Source organism: Protopterus annectens, chromosome 5.part1 (assembly GCF_019279795.1).
Source record: "Protopterus annectens isolate FY-2018-M chromosome 5.part1, PAN1.0, whole genome shotgun sequence".
Taxonomy (NCBI): domain Eukaryota; kingdom Metazoa; phylum Chordata; order Ceratodontiformes; family Protopteridae; genus Protopterus; species Protopterus annectens.
Genome location: NC_056736.1, coordinates 466,255,273 through 466,275,039, shown reverse-complemented (window position 1 = coordinate 466,275,039; position 19,767 = coordinate 466,255,273). Strand labels below are relative to the sequence as shown.

The following is a 19,767-nucleotide window of genomic DNA, read 5'->3' as shown; positions in this document are numbered from 1 at the left end:
TATTGGGGCATAAGGTTGATACCCTTGTAGCTGCGTCTGTGTCTCCAGACAGTCAACCTCCAGCCCATAAAAAGCCAGACAGATATTCTAGAATTCCTGATTCTCACAAACATCTTTATAAAAATCCTGTAGCAGATGCATGTGAATTTTCTGTTAATGCTGCTAAATGAATCTGGGCTTTCCTCTCTTCTAATTCTGTCTCTAATCACAAAGATAGTAGAGCCCTTGAGAGATGTGTCAAAAGAGTGTATATGTCTGTCCCTTGTCTTTCAGAGCAATCAACTGTCAAACTGATAAGACAAAATACATGTTGGCTATTCCACACAATGTGGGGCAAACCTTTGCTAGTGCTTCTGATTTTGATCTTAAATCTAATAGTTTAAGCATTATTAAATCTGTTCCTCATGTAGTTAAACACACCAAATGTGGACATGATGCTATTGATGCTGTTTCTAAAGCAGCTTCCACTGGTATATTATGAGGAGGCATGCTTGATTAAGACTACTGTCCATAGCTTCCCTTCCCCTCCCTACCCTAACCTTCCCCAGAAAATTGCAAGGAATCTCTCTTCCTTCCTCTGTGGGAATTTATCACAAGAGACTGTTGGGCAGTAGACGTAATAAGCAATAGTTAAAAACTATTGAATATCTTTCTTGCATCCTCTGGAATTCCACAAACTCTCAAAGACTAACATTACTGTATTCCTCCAATCATTTCAGACTTACTTCTGGACGTCATTGAAATAGTTCCTGCAGATCAGTGGAGAAAAGTCTTTTTCCCCAGATCTTTCCTTATTCCTAGCAAGGAGAACTCCTGGAGATCCATTCTAGATCTTTTCAGATTAAACACCTTCATAGAAGTTCCAAGATTCAAAATGTCAACACTTCAAACCTTATTTCCTCTTCTCTCTCCTTTAGTCACTCTACACATAAAGGATGCTTATATTCCTATACCTTTTCACAAGAATTGTAGATCTTTTATTAAGATTCTGTCATTCTTTGACTTGGATTACCCCATCACCAATGTTCTTACTTTCTTTTTGGACTTTGTTCTACTACAAGAAGTTTCACCAAGTGCCATGGTCCAGTAATTGCTTCTTGCAGGCTTTAAGGAATACAGGTTTTTTTCATTCCATGCATGGTTTTCTGATTTCAGCTTCATCCACTTAGGAAGCATGTACTGTCCTAGAGTTTACAAATAACTTTCTTCATCAGTTAGGATTCTTACCAAACCTAAAGAAATTATCCCTACATCTGTCCCACTCTGTATTTTTTTTCTGGAATGTTTACTAGATACTTCCCTAATAACTGCTTTTATTCCACCAGTAAAGTTGCATAACTGTTTTTATTTCCTGAAAAATTCCAAACAACAAATAATTATTGCAAGGAAATATAGGGCTCTGGGATCCATGGCCTTATCCATTCTGATGTTTCCTTTTGCCACACCTCACATGAGAAAAATACAGTACCTCAAGTTAGTATGGGCCAACATTCCAATTCCAGTGCTCCACTGTGCAAAGAAGGAACTGCTGTGGTGGGCCAGTCATGCCACAGATGCTTCAGATCTTGCTTGGAGAACCTTCTTCCATAGCATCAATGATCAGGAAATATGGGAATCTTATCAAGGACATAAACCTCGGTCTCAAAGTGGTGATGTCTCTTGTCAGTGCTGTAAAAGCTCTAAACCTGCTTTGAACCCCAGGCACATTACAGGTGATCACAGAGAATACCACTGTAATGTGATACATAAACAAGGGGGTGAGAACTTACTGTGCAGACTGGCCATAATAACCACATATAGAAGGGCATTCTTGTGACCATGAACACTTGTTGGTCAAAAGTTAGGTCACAATCCACATAAGTTCCCAAATAACTGGGTCAACTCTTAGGGGTGCCTTATCAATGTGGCCGTTCTCTGGGGTATAAGACTTTCCAAAGGATATACTATTGCATGCTAGGACTTTAGTTCAGTACATGATAATGGCACCAGTTATTTGTTTGGGACAAACTTTCCTGCAGGATCACTTAGTCATTTGGGGATTCAGTGACTGCTTATCTGCAAACTTGGTCAGCCAGAGCCCTTTGGTATTGGCTTTTGCTTCAGAAAAGTAGATGGCAAACGAGAGAGGTTCCAGCATTGAACCCTAGGGGACTGCACTGGTGACTGGTCTTTTTGGTCTCTGTGAAGGTAGCTTTTCCTGTTTTGATCTTCTGCAGCCTGTATGTGAGCCAGATTATTTTTGCAAAGTTAAAAAAGTTTTTGTTGTAGGCAGCTGTCGTCTGGCTAGAAATCTGGCCCTTCTACTAGATCATTAGAATATTGTATTTCATCTTTATAAGATAAAAATGTTTTATTCTTCAGTAAAGCAGTTTCTGCCTGCATGCCTGGAACTGTGCATTCCTCAACAGCCCACATAATTAAGTAATTTCTGAAACATGAGCGCAACTCATTGTGCTCTTATCTCTGTATTTGAATTGATTTCATGACAGAAAAATGAGCATATAGCTCTTCGAATTACTTTTTTCCCCTGATAGGCACATTTCTCAGTAAAAACATCAGCAAGAAGGACTTTAAAAACAATGAGTTGTATTATGCACTTTACCTTGCACAGCTGTCAGTTATGAAAATCCAACATTTACTCAGCACCACAAACTAGATACCCAATATGATGATAAAGGAAGTTTTTAATTTTGTAACCAAAGATTGTTCACTACTGCAAGGGATCCTTTATTTTCTCTCTGCCACTTTGACTTGGTCTACACTGCTTGAGGTTATTGCTAAAAGGTGATGTATGCTGCTTCACAAGAGTCTTCCTTGAAGAAAGTGCATTTGAGCAAGTTATGCATCATAATAAATAACGTCTGAGAGAGTGACTCTTTTAGCAGTATAAATAACCTTCCACCCATCCTTTTGTTTTGGATTTAAAACCTGATTGGATTTACATTTAATGCTTTGATAATCTTCTGTTTATCGTTTGCCCTCAGTCTTAACTTACTTATGGTCATATAATGTGCACTTGCCTTATGTTAAAAGTTTCTCACTAGAACTAAGGATGTCCCAGGGTAATACTACTTTTATAAGGAGCATTTGCCAGTTTGTTGCCAGCACTGCAGCACTGAAGACTAATTTTACCCTTATATAAGGCATGAAAAAATGGCCTGGACAGTGAAAGACACCATGCAGTGGAAGCCATAGAGTAATGGATACTGCTATTGGAGCCTCTATCTTGAATATAAATGATTATGGTAAAGTCTCTGATAATATCCAAATCATTATGTATTTGAGCCATGGATGCCAAGAAATTCACTTGAGTTGAATCTTGGCTACTATATCAAGAACACTTAAGGATTAAGATTAGAGAACCAACTGCAATTCTTTGCAGTGCATGTAGCTGTTCAATATACTTCCAGTTAGAGGAAAAAAATGTGAAAGTATAGAAGTGCAAAGTCTTTTACTGGCTTTGAAAGATGCTAAAGTACTTAGAGCTGCTGATGTTGAAACAGAAGCATACCTGTCAAGTTGTTTGCTTGAGAATTCTGGACAAATATGAAAATTAATGGGAGGGGCAAAGGATCAAAATCATGAACAAGTTTTAAATACTACTCTAATTCAGTTAGTTTACTTTGCATCAACATAATTTTTCTGAACAATAAGAATAAAAAAATTACAAGGGACAGAGAAAAATATGAGACAAACAGATGAAAGGTGTGGAGAGCAGGCAGAAAGAGAAATGCTTTATCTTCTGTTGCTGTTCTCTCCTGGCCAGCACTGTGTAGTATTAGCCTCTAGCCTAAGATCCAACAACGCTTGGAGGTAAGCACTTAGAAGGGTGCTTACCATCAAATGTGAATCACTCCTGTAAGCCCCAAGTGCTGTTGAAGTCTCATACTAGGGAAGCCCTTAACAAGTGTATCTTTTTCCCAGTATTGGAGCATAATCGGTATATTCCATGTAGTGAATTATTATGATTACTTCTCATACAGCTTTATTCTCTGTGCTTTTGTTTGTGCTGATACTTTAGCTACCACTGTATCATGGTAATGACAACTGAGTACGAGGAAATATTATTTGCTTTTGTCTGTTTTTTCAGACCGCATATTCATTAATATAGGAAATCTTTATTTTCAAATATATTTTTTTTACAGTTAGTTTGAAATAACTTACATTAATAGTGTTTCAGCAGAAATGATCCAATTTAAAGATGTGCCCAAACTGTAAACAAAAAATTGTGCACAGATTAAAGTAATATGCCTCTACTGAACCACATAAGCTAATGTCAGAATAAATGATTTCATAAATCATTTTTACTTACTTTTTTGTTTAGATGGCCGATCCTTCTGAAAAAGTTTTGATAACTGAAGTAGAACAGCAGTTCCAAGCTCAGGATGCCCGTGTCCCTGTTTATGAAGATCCCTTTGACCGTTCTGTTAAATACATGGAGAAGCACAACATCCTTCAGATATTTCAGGTAAGTTTGTGATACTGATAACTACTACTAAGTGTTCACATTAACACAATATATGGAGAAAGTCAGGAGAGCAGTTATTTAGATGCATAAGGTTATACAAACTGAAATATAAGCTAACACACAGAAGGTTAATTACAGATTATATGGAAGCAAAACAGTCACTATGTAAATCTAACTGGAGTGAGGTATTTAGTGGAAAAACTGCAGATGGAGTGTGGAAAGTTTTGAAAGAGAAATTGAGTGCAAGAAATAAAAAAAATGTTTAACATCAGGATCTAGGCATACAACATCAAGCGGATAGATTTCAATAAGAACAAGATATATGATTAAGGTGAGAGACAAATATAAGAAATGGAAGAGAGGTCAAGCTACAATTTTGAAAACTGAAATAAGCAAGATGGACAAACAGATTAAGCATAGCGTGAGACAAGATCAAGAACAATTTGAAGAAAATTTATATAAAGATATTGAGCATAATAGGAAACCTGTTTATAGATGCAGAAGATGTGGAAGGAGTAAAGACACACAAATTGATGAACTGTATCCAGATTCTAAAATTTATTCTCAGACACAACAGATTATAGATATATTTACAAAATCTTATGCAAAACAGTTTGTCTCCACAAAAGGGGTGGTAATAGTTTCATAGGTTCATAGGTTCATACTAGGCTATCTGCCCTGGGGCAATTATAAGCCTAGTCCGATTCTGTATGGCTTACGCCACCCCTTGATTTGAGTATACTGTGCCCTTTTTTAAGGTTTAGTTTACTGTGCCTCTGTCTAATAGTGACACGGGAGTAATCCCTGGGACAAACCTACGATCCCCCATCCACTTATCGAGATTCTTCTTGAAGAGATTCAGTGAGGTGCTCTGCCTCACATGAACTGGAATTCTATTCCAGAGCGAAGGGAGCCTCTGGGTTATGAACCTGTCCCTTCAGCAAGTTCTATTTATTTCTGTGCTGAGGTTCAAGTCCCTCGAGTGTGGCTCTAAGGGATTTAGATTTACTGAGGTGGAGCATGTCCATTAATTCTGGATTTGACATAGCTTTGTATGTCAGGCATAGATCGCCTCAGTAGGCGGTATGCAACTGAGTAGAGCTGGAGTTTTTAACCGAGCAGTATATGGCATCTGTTTGAGACCCTTGATCCTCTTGGTGAGATACTTTTGGGGTCTTTCTAATTGCTGCAGGTGTCGGGTAAGGTACATCCCAAAAGGGGCATTGTATTCTATGATGGGCCTGATGAGGGATGAATAAAGGCACGGTTACCTCTCTTGATCTAGATGTGAAACCCTTCGTGATGAGGTGGGCTATGTAGAAGGTCTTTCTAACCACTTTGGCAATGTGGTTTTCAAAGGAGAGATTGCTATCAACTTGGGTCCCCAGGTCCCTAATAACTTTCTCTGTACTTAATGGGTTTCCGCCTATGTGGTAATTTGTGGGCACATTGTTTTGCCAAAGGGTATGACTATACATTTTTTGGCATTTAGCTTTAAACCATGGCACTGGCACCAGTTATCTGTCTCTGTGAGACCTTTTTGAAGGATGTTTGTGTCAGCTGGAGAGTTGATTATGGCCAAGTTTGCAGTCGTCTGCAAACTTGGTGAGCCATAGTCCTCCCACGTTTGCCTGTACCTCGGAAAAGTATATACCGAACAAGAGTGGGCCCAGGACAGAACCCTGTGGGACGCCACTTGTGACCGGTTTCGAGTCTGACATGGCTCCAGCAACTCTCACTCTGTGGGTTCTGTCTTTGAGCCAGTTTGTGACCCATCTTGTGACATAGGGGTTTATATTTAAGCTGGATAGCTTATCTATGATGCCCGAGTGGGGTATTGTGTCAAATGCCTTTGCAAGGTCCAGATAGGCTGTGTGGACTACCTTCCCTTCATCTATGGCTTTGGTGACTGTTTCAAAGAAGTCAACCAGGTTCAAAAGGCAGGATCTGCCCTTGACAAAGCCGAACTGGGTAGGATCTAGTGTCTGTAGGTCCCCAATGTCTTTGTTTATGAGCTCCATGATGATCCTCTCCATAGCCTTGCAGACTAAGCTAGTCAGGCTTATGGGGCGATAGTTTCCAGGGTCTGTAGATGCTCCACCTTTGTGGAGTTGGACCACTGTTGCTGTATGCCATTCTGTGGGCACATATCCTGTAGTGAGGCTGAGATTGTATAGCTGTTTTATTTGAGGGATTAGTTCCTCTTGTAGTTCATGTAGGGCCCAACCTGGGACGCCATCTGGTCCCATGGAAGCAGTGTTTTTGGCTTTGGAGAGGGCAGCCTTCACCTGAGCATCTGAGATGTTTGGGAGGCAGCCCTCTGCCGGGATAGATATTTGCTGTTTTGGGGGAGGGGTGGAGAAGTTTGCACTGAACCTGTCTGCCAGGATATTGGCGATGTCTGTGGGTTCAGTGTATTTTTGTCGTTTAGAATCAACTCAGAACAAGTCTGGGAGTTGCATCCCAGGTTTCTAACATAACTGAAAAAAGCCTTATGATTGTCTTTGGTATCCTGTGCAATTTTTCTCTCGAAGCTGGCCTTGGAGGATTTTATGAGGGATCGTAATTTTTTGCTAGTACTGATCAGAGATGCCTTCCCTATTAGGGATTTTGCTCTATCATGTATTAGCTTCCTCCTTCTGTTATACAGTTTATTTATGGCAGGGGTCCACCAGACTGGACGCCTGCCTTTGGATGATTGGGTCTTGGTTTTGTTTGGGATAGCATGATCCATGCATTCCTGGAGATGTCCGTAGAATGCATTTATATAGGATTCTGCAGTTTGGGCTGTAGTTTCCACTGGCCCTGGGGCCTTGAAGGATTCCACTTTGGTTTTGAGAAGTGAGAAGTTCGCTTTTGAGAAGTTTTTCACTGTGGTTTTCTGGGCTGGGGTGGGGTCGGGATGTGGACATCCAGTGAAATTAATTTATGGTCTGATCTTACCAATGAGGGATATACTTCTGGTGTGGAGCATAGAGTCCCCATGTTGGTAATGATCAGGTCTAGTATGTTGTCCCCTCTTGTGGGAGTGGTGACTAGTTGTTCCATAGCATTTGAGTTTATAATTTCCAGGAATCTTTGGGCTAAGGTGCTGGGGCTTGAGTAGTGCTTCCAGTCAATGTTTGGGTAGTTGAAGTCGCCCAGTATAATGGTGTTCGGAGAGATCTTCATGTTCTCCAATGTTTTCAGGAAAGCCGAATGGGATTCCTGACTTTGAGAGGGTGGTCTGTAGGATGCTATAAACTGAAAAGCAGTCTTGCCCACTGTTAGTTGCACATGGATAGTCTCCGATACGTGCAATGCCACTAACCTGGAGGTGTGGATATCCTTGATAAATATGGAAACTCCCCCTCCTTTTGTGGTTCGGTCTGGGTTTTGGGGTCGAAAAGCATGATATGAGGTATAGCCTGGTAGTGCTGGGGTGCTCTCTGGAGCCTTGAACCAGGTTTCTGTCACTGCACAGATATCGATGTTCTCCATACTGAGGAGAGCTTGATGCGTGCATCTTGAGGTTAAGACTTCTGGCGTTTAGCAGCATTACCCTTAGTTTCTTGTTCCTTGTGCTGTCTATGGGGGTGGGTTTGACTTTTGAGCCTTGCCTAAAAAAGGCACTATGGGGGTGGCAAGAGCCTTTGCCAATATCTGAAAGCCCAGTGGTGACAGGTGCAAGCCGTCCCTAAGCAACGTGGCTTGTCGAGCATGTCATCCCAGGCTGACAGACACTGGATCCCCTTTGAATGACACCAAAATTTTAGCCAATTGTTAAAATCGATCATTTTGTCTTTGTACTGTGGCATCATTCTAGGTGAGGGTAAGATGCTGCTCAAGGTCAGGGTCATTCCAGCCTGGGCTACATGATCAGAGAGCTCCTCTATGTCTCTTTTCATGTAGTCCAGGGAGGTACGTCCCAGGTCATTCACACCAGCATGTACAATGACTGAGTCATATTTGTATTTGCTTTGGAGTGACCTGAGTGCTTTCGTTATGTGGCGGATCCTAGCGCCCGACAGGCAGCTCACTGTGACCTTCTCTTTATTCAGCCTGGTGAGCGGGACGTCAATGTGTCTGACAATAGAGTCACCTATAACAAGAGTATCAGGTGTGTCATTCAGCCTTAAGGGCTGTGGCTGCTTGGCACACTGACTTTGTGGGTTATGTGTTGTGTGTGTTTTGTTTTGAGGTAGCGTTTGCTTGGATGTCTGCTTTGGAGGTCTCTGTTGTTTAGGTAGATTTTTATTTAGAGCCTCCGAGTATGTTTTTGTGTATTTATGTGTTTGGTTCGCTGATGTGGTGGGACTATGTGATACTGGAATTGTGTTGTGTGAGGTTACCTTCTCCGCCTGACTGGTTACACCAGTTTTGAGATGAGAGAGCTCAGCCTCCAGTTTGGCTAAATAGTTGCATCTCTCACATATATTTGAACCTGTTTGGAGGAGGAGAGGGTTGTCCGTGTACATGAGACAGTTGTAACATTGCCTCAAAATTCCCAGATTCACCAGCTGGACTGGAGAGGAAACCATTGACTGACCTTTGGACATGCTAGAGTAATAAGGAAACTGAATTTAAGATGGACCAATAGAGGACAGGGTAATCGTAGAGAGTATAAGAGTAAGTAGTGCTTATGGTTTAATAGTGCTAACTTGTAGGATTACTTAATTGGACCAGTGAAGGGCCTTAGAATGAGAATATGGTGTTTAAATTGAGAGATAGAGCAGTTCTAAGGGAAAAAGTGAAGAGCAGACTTTGTGGAGCCAGGAATAGTTTAAACCCAATTAGGCGGCGCTGCCCGTTGTTGCACTATGCTCAAAAACGCGCAAAACCGCGCAAAAGAGGGTTTTAAGAGAGGAAGATGAAGGAGTAAGGTATCCTAGTGACATCCAGGTAACCCCAGATACTGGAATCAAATTAGATTATATTGAAAAAGAACTGCACATACTGGATCCAGACAAAGCAAAGGAAGGTGACTGAATTAGTAACAATGACTTGAGAACACTTCAGCAAGAACTTACAGTACCATTATATCTATTATTCTCTAGGTCATATAAATATGGGGGGATTCCTCAAGATTGGAGACATGCAGTTATTAAACCTGTTTTTAAGGGAAAGGGGAGTAGGACAAATCCAGAGTCATACAGACCCTTAAGTCTACTTTCATGTTGTGGAAAAGTAATGGAGAAGGTAATATTGGATAAGTTATTGTCAGAACTGCATAGGTTGAAACTTAAAACCATATGTCAGCATTCATATGTTGAAAACAGATCTATTACCACCTGCAACATGATGTTCTATAGCAAAAGAAAAATTATGCTGTGATGTAATTTATATAGATTCAACTTCAGTGTTATGTGTATGACCCTGTCAAATGCTGATCAGTAAAGTAGTACAACTAGGTACTGATGTACTGCTGATAAGACGGATAGCTGCATGACTTACAAATTGGACATGACAAGTATCGTACAGCAACTGGACTGGCAAAATCCTCGGTTAGTCAGGGTATCCCACAGGGCTCTGTCTTAGGCCCTTACTTGTTGAGGTTGTATCTTTCAGACCTAAATTTTCACCTGAGGTGATCTGTAGTCTATATGCAGATGACCTGAAATTGGGTAAACTGATTACATGTGTTACAGATAAGGCATGTCTGAAAAATAACTTGACTAAATTGACCATTTGGGCACAGAAGAATAATATGCTGATAAATACATCAAAAACTAAGCATATGAGATTTGGTGGACATAAATCAAAAGGTGAATATTTAATACAGCACACAATGATTGAAACTGTAGACTCATTTACGTGGGTGGGTACATGGGTAGATTCAGCTATGAGTTTTTCTAATCATATCAACCAATTGGTTAATGATAGTTGTCTGTAGGTTGTATAAAAGGATTTATAAAGTCTAGGAAATCAAAAATAATGCAGTCATTGTTTGTTAGTTGCATTAGACCCAAACTTGAGTATGGAATAACAATATGGAAACCCTATAAGAAAACAAGTATGAGTAAACTGGAAAGAGTACAACAGAAATATACCATGGATGTGAAAATTTAAGTTATTATGATAGACTAAAATATCTGAACTTGTACAGTGTCTCTTACAGATATCTAAGGGGAGATTATATTCAGGTATATAGTGCATTTAGTGACCACTACCTCTGAGAATCTTTGGGGTTAACAAAAAGTACTAGAGAATCATCAGACAACCCATGTAAAACATGCTATAGGAATGAGAAGTGTAGTAATTGGTTCTCTGACAAGAGTAGCTGATGCATGGAGCAGACTACCAAATTACATTAAAGCAAGTACTATTTAGATATTTTTTAAAATCAGCCTGGATATTTACTTTGGGAACAAGTGTTTTGGTATATTGGCAAGCTAGAAGTGCATTAATGCCCTTTGCTAATATTTGTATGTATGTATGTTTCCATGTATAACATTTTTTAAGAAATCTTGGAAAGATTCTGTGCTCTCAGAAATATGTATTGGTGCAACAGTTTCAGTTCAGGATTGCATATGGAAAGAGAAAGTTGTATTGTTGGATAGTACGGGGTCTTTCAGAGCAGTATGATCTAGGTGTTTAGTCATGTTCCACTGAATGTATATATAGCCATGGCAATGATTTCAGAATGTTTTTGAAATTAATAAAAAAATGTGGTCTTGAGCCATGAGTCAGATTTTGTCTGACTTGTGTCAGATGTTTCTTTTTTGCCATTCTTTTTTTTAAAGGCACTGGAGGCTAAACTCTCACATACAAGTTGCAATCAGGTTTCTGAAACCAATCCCACAACACCCACCTTACATAACTCACAGCACACACACACACACGTGCGTGAACACATGCACATACAGCTATGCCTCAGGAAGCCCAAAGGTGCTCAATAGAAGAACAACACCTAACACCACACATACTTTCACTTTCAGTGGAGCCCCAAAAAGCCCCTATGGCAAGCAAACACACTTCCCTGGACTCTCGTCATAAGGGACTTCATTGTAAAAAAAATATTGATGCCCCTCTAACCAAGCTGAAGACGGAGAAGATAATTGTTAGTTGCCTGTTTGGAGCCAAGATCTGCCAAATCACGCACACACGCAAGTCATTAAGCCACAGATAACAGTAAGATTCCATCATAGTCTATGTAGGTGTAAATGACCCGAGACGTATCTACCTGGACTACATGGAGAGACATTATGGACCTTTAAAACTGTGTCTTAGGCTTGTATACACTTAGCATTGAGCAGCATATTACCATCACAGAAGATGATGTCACAATATGAGCAAAAAATGATTGATTTCAACAACTGCCTGTCTTTCCGGTGTCATTCTAAATGAATCTAGTGTTTGTCAGCTTGGGAGGACATGGTTAACAGACCACATTTATTGTCAAGGATGGTCTGCACCTTTCCCCTCTAGACTTTCGAATATTGGTTGTCAAAGGAAAAAACTTCAAAGACCAATCCATGTAAGGTTCAGGTTAAGGCACTTTAATTCTTGCGGCAAGGAGACAAAAACATGCATGCAAAAATACAGAGTTTGTCTGGTCTGTAACAGCAAATGAAGCCATTCTTATACTGTTTTACAAGACATTGCCTTCTGAAGCTGACGTAATCAAATACAAGCCTACAATATTGTTTTTCACAGCAGATGTTGTTCAATATTTTCTGCTGATATTACATTACATTTCTAGATTTGTGAGAAACTTTTCTTGAAAGATAACATGGCCTCGAAGACCACTAGCTAGTTACAATTATTTCTACAGTGCTGTGTTACATTTCAAGTTACTCTGCTTATTCAAGCACAAAGCAAACCCAGATTATAGTTCATATTCTTCAAGCATTCTTTGTTCTACTTATCTATTCTTCCTGCAGATGTGTATGTTCTCATAGCACAGACAGGGCTAATTGTCTAAGTTTAATAACATTATAGAAAGCAGTATTGTTCTATTCATTATTTTTCTGACCTGGCAGAAAATCATCTGCTTCTCAGTAAATTTCCTAAGACATAAACAAGATTTTAGTTGTGCTGACAAAATACAAGGTCAGAAAGCATTAGCAGTTTATATGGATTTATGCAGTATGAAATAGAATAAATGTGTTAACCCTTTTGGGCTTTCTAAAAGCACTAATACACACATTAATACATATTTTTCTAACATTACCCCTTATTAATGCTTTTGTTCTACTTTCAAAAGCATAAACGGTTTATTTCTTCTCTTAACCTCTTCCATTCAGGATTTGCAGTTAAGAGAGTCATTCAGTTTAACTTATGAAAGCATTTCAGTCTTTAACAGTTCTTCAAACTCAGTACTTTGATATAAGGTTTCAGAAACCGACAGGTCTATAAAATCTTTGATCAATCTTTTCATGCAGGGGATGCCACAACAAACACATACTCCCAACAGGAGCATACCTACACAAATGGCAATCAAGATGTTCATTAGGATGGTACCCCACCCCCAAAAGGAAAAAGTCCGTCAGTGGGTTTGGGCCTGGTTTGGTCATGGCCGACACTTGCTGAATCACCTCAAGATGGTTGTCTATCTCGTGCTGGTTGCCAGGAATGTACGAACAGCACTCTTCTTGGATTAAAGTGCACGTACCACCTCGCCGCTAGGGTGAAGTCAAGAGCCATGCGGTTTTGAAGCACCACACGTCTCATAGCATTCAGTTCATCAGTTACTAATTCGAGAGCAGAAAAAGTTGTGTTGCTCATTACTTCGAGGAGTTTAGACAGTTTTCTCAGCTCCCAAATTGATTTCACTGTTCCATATGCTGGTAATATGCCTGCCCATGATATAACAGTATCACTCAAGTCCATATGTGTCAGTTTATCGCCCATGGAATGATGGATCTGAAGTAGGAACTTCATTTGTCAGCAACCTGTGGGATACGGATCCGATCTCGGATCCGAGCCGGCAACTTCTAACATAGCATAGATCCGAGCTCCTAGCTCCTCCCCTTACCCATAATCCCCTGCCTGCCCTAACTGACTTCAGATCTAGTTTGCCGCTCTTCGAAGCAACAGCTAGGTGTCGAGCTCTTGGCGTTTGTGAGAAAAAGTTTTATATATTTCTCCTTCTGAGTGACTGGTGTGTGTGCGATAGGTTTACCCCTACTTCTATCTTTAGTTTTTGTTGGTATAATTCTCCCTCCCCCTCTGGTCGTAGCGTGTGTGTGTGACTGGATTAGGGGCCTAGTGAGTGTGCTTATTTTATCATGTCGGAGGCCCCTAAAGCAATTTTTTCGAAATGCACCGAGTGTGGTCACAAGCTTTCACCGGCTGATGGCCACACTCGGTGCGTTAGGTGCCTTGGGGTTGAACACCTCTCTTCGGGTTGCATGATTTGCGCTGCGTTCAACCCCAGGGCACTCAAGGATCGAAGGTCGAAGCTAGTTCTGGCGGGTCTTCTACCCCAGACTCTGCTTCGACCTCCGGTCTTCGTGCCCGCTACCCGTAGGCCACCCTGCCTCCCTTCCTCCGACCGGGACTCAACCTCCCACTTCAGCTCCGGAGGATAGGAGGCTAGGAAAGCGGAGAAGCACCTTAAGCGGCGGGCCGAAGACTCTTCTTTGACCCCGCCCGCCAAGAGGGCTTCCCCGTCCAAGTCTTCTCGTTCTCCTCCTCCTCGGACCCGATCCCCTTGTTTCTCCTCGGGTCCCGAGGAGGAGGTGATCCGATCCCCATCGAGGCGACACTCCAGGTCTGCCTCGGTGGCCTCGTCGAGGTCCACCTTCAGCATGTCTGATGCGGATATGGACCGGATGATGAGGAGATTCATCCAGGCCCAGATGCAGATGGGAGTGCTCTTGCCTCCCCCCTCTCTGGGGGGGAGCTCGACCCTTTTGCTCCTATAGCTCCTTCTCCGACCCGCATTTGGCTCGGGCGCGGAGCCGAGCCACATTGGATCGGGGGTCGGAGCCGACCGTGTTGGGCACATCGGCCCGACTATTCCCTCGAGTGTCGGATCCGACCTCTCGGAGCCGTGGGCGAGCTTTGGATCCGAGGATTGTGTGCTGTCGGCTCCGTCCCGGTCGGAGCACACTGGTCCTTCGGATCCGGCGTTCGGCACGGGTCGATCCACCCGCCGGATCAGAGTGGGAGCGGATCTCGGATCCTTCTGAGCGGCTCCCCTCGGCCTTCGCTGCGGTGGAGAGGGCACTGTCGAGTGCTTCCAGGCCTCGGTCCTGGCTTCGGCTCCCCCCTGCACTCCTTCTCATCTGATCCTGGCTCCCCTCATCCGGACCTCTGGGCAGCCTGCCTCAGCGCCTTTAGGTGTTCCAGTGGAACAGATTACGGCCCGTGAGGACTCCTCGGACAGCCCCCCCGAGGAGATTCCTCATAAGGCAAAGTGCAAAAGGAGGCACATAGACTCCCCTGAGAGTCTCACAGAAGATACGGACCTGGATGAAGGGGAAGGCTCCCCGAGATCACCCCCTGAGGATGTCTCCTTTGGAGACATCATGGAAATGCTCAAGATCAGAGGTGGGTGGTCTGCCCCCAAAGCTTCCTCTGACGAGTCCGTATTCCCTGAGGCGTTCGAGGCAGGACCATCTACCTCTTGGGTGTCCCCCCCGCCCGACCCCCTAGTGGATCTTATATCCTCTAGGGCTTGGAAGGAACCGGACACAGTAGAGCCGATCCCCAAGCGCCCAGACAAAATTTTGAGCCCCCCTGCAGAGAGATTACATTGGAGCAGAGGTCCCCCCGTGGATGCCATGTTGGTGGCTGCCGCCACTAGGAAAGAGTTGGCTCAGGAGAGCCCCACGGTTCATCCTAGGAGCAAGGAGTCTCGCGCGATGGACCGTCTTGGGAAGCGGGCCTTCAGTTCAGCGACCTTCTCTATGAGGGCCTTGAACTATATGGCACACGTTATTAGGATGCAGCGGGACCTAATTAAGGAATACGCTGCTTCCCCCCCGGGGTCCATGTCGGAGGAAGACAAGGATTTGTACTCTTCCCGAATGGCCACCCTCCGCTCTATCTCTAATACCTCTATGCGGCTATTGTCTCATGCTACAGAGGGAGCCGCTAGAGCAGGCGGAGTCGGGCTTGTCATGAGGAGACAGGCCTGGCTCCGTCATTGTGACTTCGAACCTTTAAGGCGCCCTTCGAATGCCCCCTTTGATGGTTCTGCACTGTTTGGCAAAACCGTTCGCGATACTCTTGTCCAGAGCGAGAAAGACGGGAAGACCTTGTCTGCCATCTGAGTCCGCTTCTCTGCGCCCCAGAGGTCCTTTTCCAAGAACCAAAGGGTCAGAAGAAGATGTGGTTCGAAAATCACATCATTCTCAGTCTGCTCAGGACAACCAGTCCTCTCGTGGCAGAGGAGGACAGGGAGGACGCCGCCCCAGAGGCAGAGGGGGTCCGAGGAATTTTGGGTCCAGAGAACCTTTCTGAGAGGCCCACAGAACCCCTGAGGGTTCCCAACTGCTCCACTCTGGAGGCAGTCGGGCGTTTGAAGCACCTGGCAGAATGGGGGGCCCTAACAACAGATCGCTGGGTGCTTGATTATATCCAGAGGTTACCTAATTCCCTTCATAGCCAATCCCAGAATCAGAAGCCTTCCCGACGTTCCACCCAGTCAAAAGAAGGCGGCCGCTGCAGAAATCCAGCAGCTTCTACAAAAAAGAGCCATCCAGCCCGTCCCCCCAGATCAAGTCGGATTAGGGTTTTACTCCAGGTTCTTTCTGGTGCCAAAAAAGACGGGGGACTTGAGGTCCATCCTCGACCTCTCTTTCCTAAACCTGGCAGTACCCAAACAAAAGTTCCGAATGGTCACGTTGCAATCCGTCCTCCCCTTATTGCGAGAGGACGACTGGATGTGCTCTATAGACCTCAAGGATGCGTACTATCACGTTCTAGTGGACAGGCGTTCCAGGAGGTTCCTCTGCTTCCGGCTGGGAGCCAGCCACTTTCAATTCAGAGTCCTCCCCTTCGGTCTCACCTCAGCCCCCAGGGTGTTCACCAAGGTTCTAGCGGTAGTAGCGGCTCACCTGAGACTCCAGGGAATTCAGGTCTTTCCATACCTGGACGACTGGCTCCTCACAGCCCCAACAAGGCATCTACTTTGCTCAGGCAGGGACTATTTTCTTGGTCTGGCTCCTCTATTAGGATTAACCATCAACATGACCAAATCCTCTCACCCCTACACAGATACTAGATTTTATAGGGGCAAGACTGGATTCCAGACAGATGCTTGCTCCTAACCCGGACCGACTTGAACCTGATGTTACACGTGCAGGCCATTCTTCATCTGCAAACTCCTTCGCGGAATTGGGCCCTAGGATCTATGGCTGCAATCCCTCTGCTACCATTGGCCCGGCTGAATATGAGGATTCTACAGTGGACCCTTCAGGTACAATGGTCCCTTTCGCAACCCTGTCTCACCCCGTTTCCTTAAGCAAGGTTTGCAGAAAATCGCTCCTGTGGTGGCTCCAGTCTCCCAACCTCCACACGGGCCGTCCCTTCTCATTACCTCCACCAGTCGACACAGTGACCCCGGACGATTCTCGCCTGGGGTGGGGGCATTTTCAGGCAGAACAGTCCAAGGCACTTGGAACGACGAGACCTCTTTGCATATCAACGTCCTAGAGATGAGAGCAGTGCTTTTGACGTTGCAAGCACTACACAACTCTCTTCCTGTAGGGACAATTGCAATACAGACAGACAATATGTCGGTAGTCTGGTACATCAACAAACAAGGAGGAACCAGGTCTTATCCTTTGCGAGGCCATGAGAGTGTGGGAATGGGCGATTTCCACCAACCGCTTTCTCATAACGCACATTCCGGGAAAGTCCAACCTTTTAGCGGACAGGCTCAGTCGTACTATCCTGACTCCCTACGAGTGGTCTCTCAACCACCGAGTGGCAGAGCAAGTATTTGCCGTTGGGGCAACCTTGTGCGATCTTTTGCCTCTCCTTCAAACACAAAATGCGACGACATTACTTGGCTCTGATCCCCTCGGGAAGTCCCCGAGAGACTCTCTACTTAAGGCTTGGCCTCCCGGTCTGCTTTATGCTTACCCTCCTCTACCCCTGATGTTGAAATTACTACAGAAAGCCAGGCAGCTGGGGAGCAGAATGATCCTCATTGCCCCATTCTGGCCTCGTCGGACGTGGTTCCCCTATCTATGGTCTCACCTAGTGAATCCACCATGGATTCTGGATCCCATTCCGGATCTCATCTCGCATCCTCTCGGTCTTCCAACTCCGAATCTGGTCAACCTCAAGCTGACGGCTTGGTTGCTCCAGTTCCACTCCTCATAAGGACTCCCGGGATCTCATCACCGGTTAAAGCCATTCTTGTAGCAGCTCATAAGCCTTCCACCAGGAAGGTTTATCGGAGTAAGTGGAAACGTTTCTCCATTTGGGTGAAACACCGTCGTTTAGACCCATTTACAGCCCCAATATCATCGATTTTAGAATTCCTAACCTCTCTCTTTCACCAGGGGGCTAGTTCTTCCACAGTCAAGGTACAGTTAGCAGCAATCTCATACTATCATGTAGGACAAGAGTCTGGCCCTATTATGACTTCCAAACTGTGCAAGACCTTCCTCAAGGGCACCTTCCTCCTTAGACCTCCAGTTAAAGAGGTGGTACCCCCATGGGATTTATCCTTAGTCTTGCAGTCCCTGACTGGTCCTCCATTCGAACCAGCTGCCAAGGTTGATCTTAAATACCTCTCCTGGAAGACAGCTTTTTTGGTGGCCATAACATCAGCCAAAAGGGTATCGGAATTACAAGCCCTTTGCGTCAAACCACCATATTTGGTTTTCCACCCAGATAGGGTTTACCTCAGAATCAATCCGTCCTTTCTACCTAAGATAGCTTCAGAAGCGAACATTAATCAATCCATCAATCTCCCAGTGTTTTTCCCCAACTTTCATAACAAAGGAGAGTACAAGCTTCATTCTTTGGATGTACACAGACAATTACGTTTTTATATTCACAGAACTGCTGGTCATAGACAATCCGATCAGTTGTTTATCTCCTTTGCCAAAAATAATTTTGGAAAATCAGTTTCGAAAGTTTCTCTCTCCAGATGGATTTCGAGTTGTATTCTGTTAGCTTATCAAAGTTGAGGAAGGCCTGCTCCTCAAGGAGTCCGTGCTCATTCTACTAGGGCTGTTGCCACTTCTGCAGCCTTTCAGGCTAGGGTTCCACTGGATGACATTTGTTCCGCAGCCACTTGGGCTTCATCTCACACCTTTATCAGCCATTATAAAATAGATGTTATTTCTCGAGGTAGAGCGTCCTTTGGCTCTGCGGTGCTCCGGAATATCCTTCCATGAAGGCCACCCAAGGCGTAGTTAGCTGGGGACTCTGTCCCACAGGTTGCTGACAAATGAAGTTCCTACTTCAGATTAAGAAGTTATGTACTCACCATAACGTTCCATCTGAGTAAGTATCTTCATTTGTCTGCAACCATCCCCCCCTCCTTCCCCCTGACCTATTGGATCTCTCTTGTGTTATCAACATATGTTCCCTTTGGGACACCTATTATCTGTTGTGCTATGGGCAAACTTGATCTGAGGTCAGTTAGGGCAGGCAGGGGATTATGGGTAAGGGGAGGAGCTAGGAGCTCGGATCTATGCTATGTTAGAAGTTGCTGGCTCGGATCCGAGATCGGATCCGTATCCCACAGGTTGCAGACAAATGAAGATACCTACTCAGATGGAACGTTATGGTGAGTACATAACTTCTTATTTCTCCAGCCCACCTCGATTTGTCCCATTGGATTCTCAGGTTTCTTGACAAGTTTCTTTGTGACCTCTCGTGCATTTCGAATTTTACCTCGAGGCAAAACTGCAGTGTGTCGTATGGCCAGAACCAGGTAACCCAAAAAACAACTGCCGGACCAATTCTCAGGTAACCATTTGTATGCCTTTTTGCCACACACAAAATAACAGTCCTCTGCCTTAGTAGTAACCTTGCTATTAACATATACTTGCCCTGCATGAAACATTTTACTATCAATTATAGACAGTTGTTTAAAAAGAACATCATTATGTTGTACTTTATTAATTGTTTTATGCATCAATTCAAGAAATGAATCGTAGTTTGTATTACAATAAGAACCTGCATTATTTGCTTTAGTGTAACATTTGTAAGGAACTGTCACATTGCAATTGCTCCAACCCACCTGAACAGTATCATTTTTGTAAAAAAACACATTTCCCTTCTGTGGAACAGACAAGTGCAATGCTATTTTATCTTGTGATTTAACAGTTGTGGTGTCATAAATCAAATTTTCCCAGGTCTCATTGACCCCTAGGGGAACTGCAGTCATTAGTATTCCCCCGTAT

The 19,767-nt window shown here is 43.7% G+C and overlaps 1 protein-coding gene across 2 annotated transcripts in view; it reads left to right on the top strand.

The window, feature by feature from the left end:
- Positions 1-19,767, top strand: part of TEX55 (testis expressed 55) — a 419,875-nt gene that overhangs the window by 79,871 nt on the left and 320,237 nt on the right. For both annotated transcript variants that reach the window (XM_044073121.1, XM_044073122.1), the window contains exon 2: positions 4,325-4,468. In XM_044073121.1, the coding sequence (XP_043929056.1) occupies positions 4,325-4,468 (144 nt within the window). The remainder of the gene's footprint in view (positions 1-4,324; positions 4,469-19,767) is intronic.